This window comes from Sardina pilchardus, chromosome 12 (genome assembly GCF_963854185.1).
Source record: "Sardina pilchardus chromosome 12, fSarPil1.1, whole genome shotgun sequence".
NCBI classification, from domain to species: domain Eukaryota; kingdom Metazoa; phylum Chordata; class Actinopteri; order Clupeiformes; family Clupeidae; genus Sardina; species Sardina pilchardus.
The window spans coordinates 19,371,207-19,378,706 of record NC_085005.1 but is presented as its reverse complement, the minus strand read 5'-3'; the positions used below and the strand labels follow the sequence as shown (position 1 = coordinate 19,378,706).

At 45.8% G+C, this 7,500-nt stretch overlaps 1 protein-coding gene across 1 annotated transcript in view; it reads left to right on the top strand.

Moving 5' to 3' along the window:
• Positions 1-7,500, top strand: part of prkchb (protein kinase C, eta, b) — a 31,336-nt gene that overhangs the window by 10,794 nt on the left and 13,042 nt on the right. Inside the window, exons 7-11 of the mRNA XM_062550101.1 lie at positions 705-834; positions 1,230-1,354; positions 1,720-1,851; positions 3,561-3,734; positions 6,676-6,830. Coding sequence (XP_062406085.1) covers positions 705-834; positions 1,230-1,354; positions 1,720-1,851; positions 3,561-3,734; positions 6,676-6,830 — 716 coding nt within the window. The remainder of the gene's footprint in view (positions 1-704; positions 835-1,229; positions 1,355-1,719; positions 1,852-3,560; positions 3,735-6,675; positions 6,831-7,500) is intronic.

Here is a 7,500-nt window from a genome sequence, read left to right as displayed (position 1 = left end):
ATATCTCTCCATCTCTCTCTCTCACACTCACACACACCACACACACTTTATTGCAACACAGATTGCATAACTATCTATCTAGATGGCAAGCTTTCTGTCTGTGTATAGCTACCACACACACACACACATACAAGCTCTCTCTCTCACCCTTTGTTTCACACGCACACACACACATGCGCACACACACACACACACACACACACACACACACACACACAGAGAGAGAGTCATGACATAAACAACATGGGAACTGTGTTCCTTTAAGTACTCTGTTCTCAAACGCCCATGATGTGCTGCACTTGACTTGCTCCTAGGGTCCCAGTGAAGGCTTCAGCATCAACATCCCCCACATTTTCACCCTTTGTTTCACACGCACACACACACATGCACACATGCACACATGCGCGCGCACACACACACACACACACACACACACACACACACACACACACACACACACAGAGAGAGTCATGACATAAACAACATAGGAACTGTGTGTGCTGCACTTGCTCCTAGGGTCCCAGTGAAGGCTTCAGCATCAACATCCCCCACATTTTCACCCTTTGTTTCACACGCACACACACACATGCACACATGCACACATGCGCGCGCACACACACACACACACACACACACACACACACACACAGAGAGAGTCATGACATAAACAACATAGGAACTGTGTGTGCTGCACTTGCTCCTAGGGTCCCAGTGAAGGCTTCAGCATCAACATCCCCCACATTTTCAAGAAGCACAACTACAAGGTTCCCACCTACTGCAACCACTGTGGCTCTCTGCTCTATGGTGTGGTCAAACAGGGCATGCAATGCCAGGGTGAGAATTGTTTTCAGGCTTCCTACACACACACACACACATGCACGCACGCACACACACACACACACACACACACACATACATGCACACACACACACACACACACACACACACACACACACACACACACACACACACACACACACACACACACACACACACACACACACAGGCATATCTATTTCCTGTCCCTACCCCCAGTCAGCCCACAAACATCATCCTTTGTTCCATCCCCAGATTGTTGTGTAGTTATTTATGTAATGGTTTTTCAACTAGGGGCTAAATGCGAATGTGAGCATGGTGTTATTTATGTAGTACATTTGTCAATATTGTTCATGCCTCTGTGTGTGTGTGTGTGTGTGTGTGTGTGTGTGTTTGTGTGTGTGTGTGTGTAGGTTGCAAGATGAACGTGCATATTCGTTGCCAGGAAAATGTGGCTCCTAACTGCGGGGTGGACAGTGCCGAGTTGGCTCGCAAGCTGGCAGATCTCGGGGTGAAGCCTGGAATGTCAAGTTCGAATGTAGGTACACACCACACACACACACACACACACACACACACACACAGACATGCAGGCACATTCAGACATGTCTTACACTGTGCTAGAGATGTGAAAATGGAGTATGTATGTAACCTGCATGGTGTGGACCCTATATATATCTATGGTGTGGACCATGTGGTTCAGCCCAGCACTCGTACAGACACCCAGGTTGTAAGGCATCTTAAGGCTGGCATTTGGAGGGAGGTGTTCGCTAACGCACATACGGCACAGCTACCTACCGTGTGTGTGTGTGTGTGTCTGTGTCTGTGTCTGTGTTTGTTTTGTTATCTGATATGAATAATTATAGGCTCAACTATACATGTTTTTAATGTGTTCTCCTGCAGAGAAGGTCAACCATAAAGTCGGGACTTCCCTCTGAGGAGGATCCAGTGGTTCCCAGCAGCGAGAGTGTGCCGAGGGTCAGCCTAGACGACTTCACCTTCCTACAGGTGCTGGGGAAGGGCAGCTTTGGCAAGGTGAGATGGATAGACAGGCAGTTACCATTTGGGTTGATGGTTAGTTAGTTAATTGTTTGTTTGGTTGGCAAATCAGTTTGTTAATTGGTTAGTTTGTTGGTTTGTTGGTTACTTCATTCAATGAAATTGTGGTGTTATAAATCACAACAAGCACACAGTTTAGTACACAGACATGAGGTAGATGTAGGAACACTGAACAAATATGATAACGTATTTCACTAGTTCGCCCTTTGATTGCTTGAAGTGAGTACAGAGAATAGCAAGTTTGGCTTGGTAGCTGGCCACGGTCCTGGGATGCCAGTAGCGGATCACTTGTGAGTGATGTCCGCTAACACCCCCTATGGATGAGGGGTCATTTGGAGCTTAGAGCTAATAGTGAAATGGAGGAGCAGGGGAGGAGGTGGGAGGCTTTGCAACTCCAGCATGACGTAAGGGGCAGCAAGGAAGGAGGGTTTTATACCCTACAGTATGTCCGGAAGTTGAGTGAGTGATGGCTGTCAATCAACCCTATGGGCTCCTCCCAAACTTTGTTTAGAAAACATCATTAACTGCTAAACTACGGTTTATAAAAAAACAAAAGACATTGAAAATAAGATTTCGTCATTGATAAACCTGTAGGTGAGCAAATTAAGGAACACTGTGAAAACAATCCATTTGTCTGGCCCCTCAGAAGATAGATCCTTCTATCCGTGCTTTTTCCATTTCATCGGACAGCGTTATCAAAGATCCTTCATTACTGACAAGATAGAGCAACACAATGCATCTCTATGGAAGAAAACTTCGAACAGTTCCTGTCTGCTTAAAGAGGCGTGTCGCAAAGACGTCATAGTGGGATATCGATCTCTGTGCGATCCCTTTGCGAAGACAGAACGCGGAAATGATCGAACGTTTGCGCCTCTCGCTCCGCTTTAAGCCTCTCTGGCGTTATGACAGGAATGACCCCCTCTAACTCCTGACTCATGCTCTTCTAGCAGTCTGTCCACAGTGTGTGTGTGTGTGTGTGTGTGTGTGTGTGTGTGTGTGTGTGTGTGTGTGAATAGAATGGAAATACTGTGCACAGTCCTGGATCTGGACGTGGAAAAGAAACCCGAAGCGGCTTTACAGCCGGAGCTTCACCAGGTGCAGCACGACCCAAGCGTTGCGTTGACGGGAACGCAACAGTCCGCAATGATTAGCTCCGACTATAACCGGAGGAACTGGCTACAACAGATGTGATAGTCGTGCACCCATAGAGCTATCTTCTGAATCCAAACTGAGCGGTGTGCTATTTCAGCTAGTCGGCCACACCGGTGTACTGCACTACCGGACTGGCTGCCGAGTTTGAGATAGCAACAAGTCTTTTGTTTCCAGCTTTAAGCCGAACCTTTAATCGAGCTCAAACATAGAAACCGCCACATAAGCTGAGCCACAGCTGATGATGTGTGTCTGAAATACACACACACATACATACGTACAGTTATTTCCAGTGTTCCAGTTCATTTCCAGCCACATTGTGGATAAGCCGCAGGACGGTGTTTTATGCAAGTTAAAAGAGACAAAACCATATTAAGCATACCATACTAACGGCCCTCGTTTATTAGCTTCATACTGTAGATGAAGAAATTTAGCAAAATCAATCTAAAAGCCTCATCTAAGAGTTGGGAAATGACTGTATATGGAGCTTCTATTTGATATGTGTTTAAACTATACACACACACACACATCCACAGGTGATGCTGGCGTGCATGAACAGCACGGAGAGGGTATACGCTGTGAAGATGCTGAAGAAGGACGTGATCCTGCAGGATGACGACGTGGAGGCCACCATGATCGAGAAGAGAGTCCTGGCCCTCGCTCACCAGCACCCCTACCTCACACAGCTCTACTACTGCTTTCAGACGCCGGTGAGCACACACACACACACACACACACACACACACACACACACAGCTCTACTACTGCTTTCAGACGCCGGTGAGGAGGACACACACACACACACAAACACACACACACTACCTCTACTACTGCTTTCAGACGTTGGTGAGGACATAGACAGACACACACACACACAAACCTTACCTCACACAGCTCTAATACACCTTTCAGACACCAGTGAGCACATACGCACACATACACACACTCACCCTACCTCACACAGCTCTACTACAGCATTGAGATGCCAGTTAGGACACACTCCTTCACACTTACTCACTCTTTTTTAAGCCCACTGCTTCCTCTAGCTTATGACCTACATATGTCCCCCCTCCTTAAGGCTACTGCCACACACAGCTGCTTCCTACAGAGAAACATACATGCTTACACACCCCCATACGCTCACACTCATAATTGTCACACACACACACACACACACACACACACACACGTACGTACACACATACCACAGTGAAAGCATGCACAAGCAGACACACACACACACACACACGCACATACTTATGCAACTCATTCCTTTCCCAGTTACAGTACTACTTTCAGAGCGACCTACCTCCTGCTGTTGCATTTAGACTGTGGCGAGCACATACACATGTATCTAAAATAAATACACATTTATCTATGGTTGAAACTGCGATGCTAACCCTCAGAGGAGATGGATGAGCCCACACACACGCACATGACTAAGTGTCAGTTCTAATGAAATCGTGGTGTTCTTGCTGGAAGTGAAAGTGTCACAGACATTAGCTCTGTTGCTACACAGCAGTGTTTGGCTAACTCTTCAAAAGTTGATTTTGTGAAGTGTGAAAGCTTCTCCTCTAATACAGCAGCATAGCGCTTGGTTCTCTCGTTTCTCTTGGTTTCAGAGAGAAAGGGGGGGGGGGATTTCGCAATTAGCAGTATTTTTTTAATTTGTTCATTTATTTTTTATTTTTTACTTTTTACATTTGTGATTTTGCCGTGTAGCATGTTTTGGAGAGTGAAAGTTTCAACAGTCTGCTTCAAACGGTCTTGAAGTTTGTTGTCTACTTTTAGGCCTGCCAACAGAAAACTGATTCCGTTCTGATTCACAGCGCTTTTCTTGTGAACCAGAGTGGGCGTGTCATTCTACAGTTCTACACCGTACATAACACACTCTTGTTTATGCCACATCCTCGGTTCTGATCAAAACTGGTGGAAATTCTGGCTGGTTCACTAGATAACACCACGGTTCAAAGAATTGTGAGCGGAACTAGTTTGAGAAACAATTCTTACCAATTCTTGAATCTCTCCAAGGCCGTAGATATTGCAGATAACACCGCAACAAGACGACAAACTGCCAAGCTAAATCTCTTTCAAATGCACTTTTGAAAGGGTTGTTGATGAGATAAAGACCTTGGGGGGCAGAGGGGGGGTGTGTGTGTGTGTGTGTGTGTGTGTGTGTGTGTGTGTGTGTGTGTGTGTGTGTGTGTGTGTGTGTGTGTGTGTGTGTGTGTGTGTGTGTGTGTGTGTGTGTGTGTGTGTGTGTGTGTGTGTGTGTGTGTGTGTGTGTGTGTGTGTGTGTGTGTGTGTGTCCGTGGTCTTGCATGCCGTCTGCTCTTCCACTTGCGTCACTGTTGCCGTTCACACACTCGTGCGCCCACCCCATCGAGATGCGGGCTGCAAAGCAACTACACTTGTAACGGTCGGTCAGGCACCATGTTCACGTAGAACCACTTCCTCGACGCGCGCAGTGCATTATGCAGTGTTCAGTTGAACTCACTCCAGCAAAGTTTCCGTTGTGATTCTCCCCCTCTCCTTATCTGGTCTAAACACTCGTCTCTTGCACAGAGAGTTTATATCGTAGGCCTACTTGCAACCAGTGTAGCAAGTGTTAGTGATCTCAGTAGAGGGGAACAGAGATTTAAAATGGTGACTTGCATTAACATGTGGGTCACTGTGCTATTTCAACTTGAAAATGTCTATCACTGCTGAGACACAGAAAGTCAGTTGTTGACCCGAGTTAATGACCTGAGACTGTAGAACTATTATTAGTTTGTTTGCTTTGTACGGATTTATTTGCTTCCAACCACACCAGTTTGAATTCTCTTTTGTTTGTATATTCATTAGACCACATTTATATCCACACTTTATGTAATGAATAAAACCACAATGTCACTATTCATTCTGTGTGGTGTTATACAATCCAATGACTGTAATGTAATTTGGCCTGGAACATTACTGTAACAATGGACCACAAGGAACTCAGATGAACTTGACTTTGGCTTGAGCTAGGCTCGACTGAAAATGGAAACCGCAAGGAACCAATGTTGTTTTAACCTTGAATGGCCTTATTTTTCCACAACAAGCTAGATGTTCATAGTAGATACTGGATATATTCTGGTAACTTGAGTCATGAGAATGGTGTTCGATGACTAATTTCAACATGTATGTCCTGCAGTTGTGCTACAGTGTCAATTTACAACAGCAGGTGGCAGCAGATAGCCTGTTTACGAGTTCAGTTACAACTCCTCAAAAGACCTGCACATTCTGATTATGCTCAGCGCCTGCAAGGTGTGTGTGTGTGTGTGTGTGTGTGTGTGTGTGTGTGTGTGTGTGTGTGTGTGTGTGTGTGTGTGTGTGTGGATTACTGAGGCCTGTTTCTCACAGTCAGTAGCAGCTGTCCCGGCTGTTTTGGAGAAAAACTTCCTTCTGACGTGGGCCAGATTCATTAACCTGTAGAGCACTGCAAAGCAATGCAAAACGGCATCCTCCAATTTAGCCTCATCGTCAGGCTCATTTCCTTTTCTGAATAAGTCTGAATAACTGTTGGATAAGCAGCATATGAAATTGTCTGTCTGTCTGTCTGTCTATCTATCTATCTATCTATCTATCTATCTATCTATCTATCTATCTATCCTCTTTTTCTCTCTGCAGGATCGTCTGTTCTTTGTCATGGAGTTTGTGAATGGCGGTGACCTGATGTTCCACATCCAGAGGTCACGGCGCTTCGATGAACCTCGGGCGCGCTTCTATGCCGCTGAGGTCACCTGTGCTCTCACCTACCTGCACTCGAAAGGCATCATCTACAGGTGAGCTAGGAGTGCCTCAGTTGGAGAATGACACACACACACACAGGTTGTGGCTAACAAATGCATGTGTTTACGCACACACACACACACACACACACACACACTGAGAGAGAGATAAGAAACACACATGAGTACACACACATTTACAATTGTACACTCAGACCAGAAGTGATTTCACATCATTTTGAAGTCAAGCAGAGTTATTTTTCAAATTAATTTATGTCTGAAATGCCCTTTGGCCCCTAATATTCAAGGTCATTTACTTGTGCATTCTCCACCAGTGCACAGTAATAGCTTTCTAGGAAACAGATTTGCATGCAAATGTGGCTTCCGCAGAATGCAACGGCCAAAACAGCACCTGATATGTTATGGTCACGCCACACAGTCAAGTCATATGGACACCTGTGTGAGTCAGTCCTATCACATCACCTATATGTGGATACACATAACTCTGTCCACCTTGGCAAGAGTACAACATACTACTCTCACTGTCAGCTACAGTGGTCCCTGTCTGACATTCCCAGAATGCCATTCTGCAAGTCACATGACCACTCTCACTTGCAACCGTCTCGAAGCTGATCCCACCGTGCTCTGGCATTCCAGTTCTAATCCACATCCAGACTGCTGACCGCTGTGCTATTTGGAATCCCTGTGGACTCGTTTCAGGAAC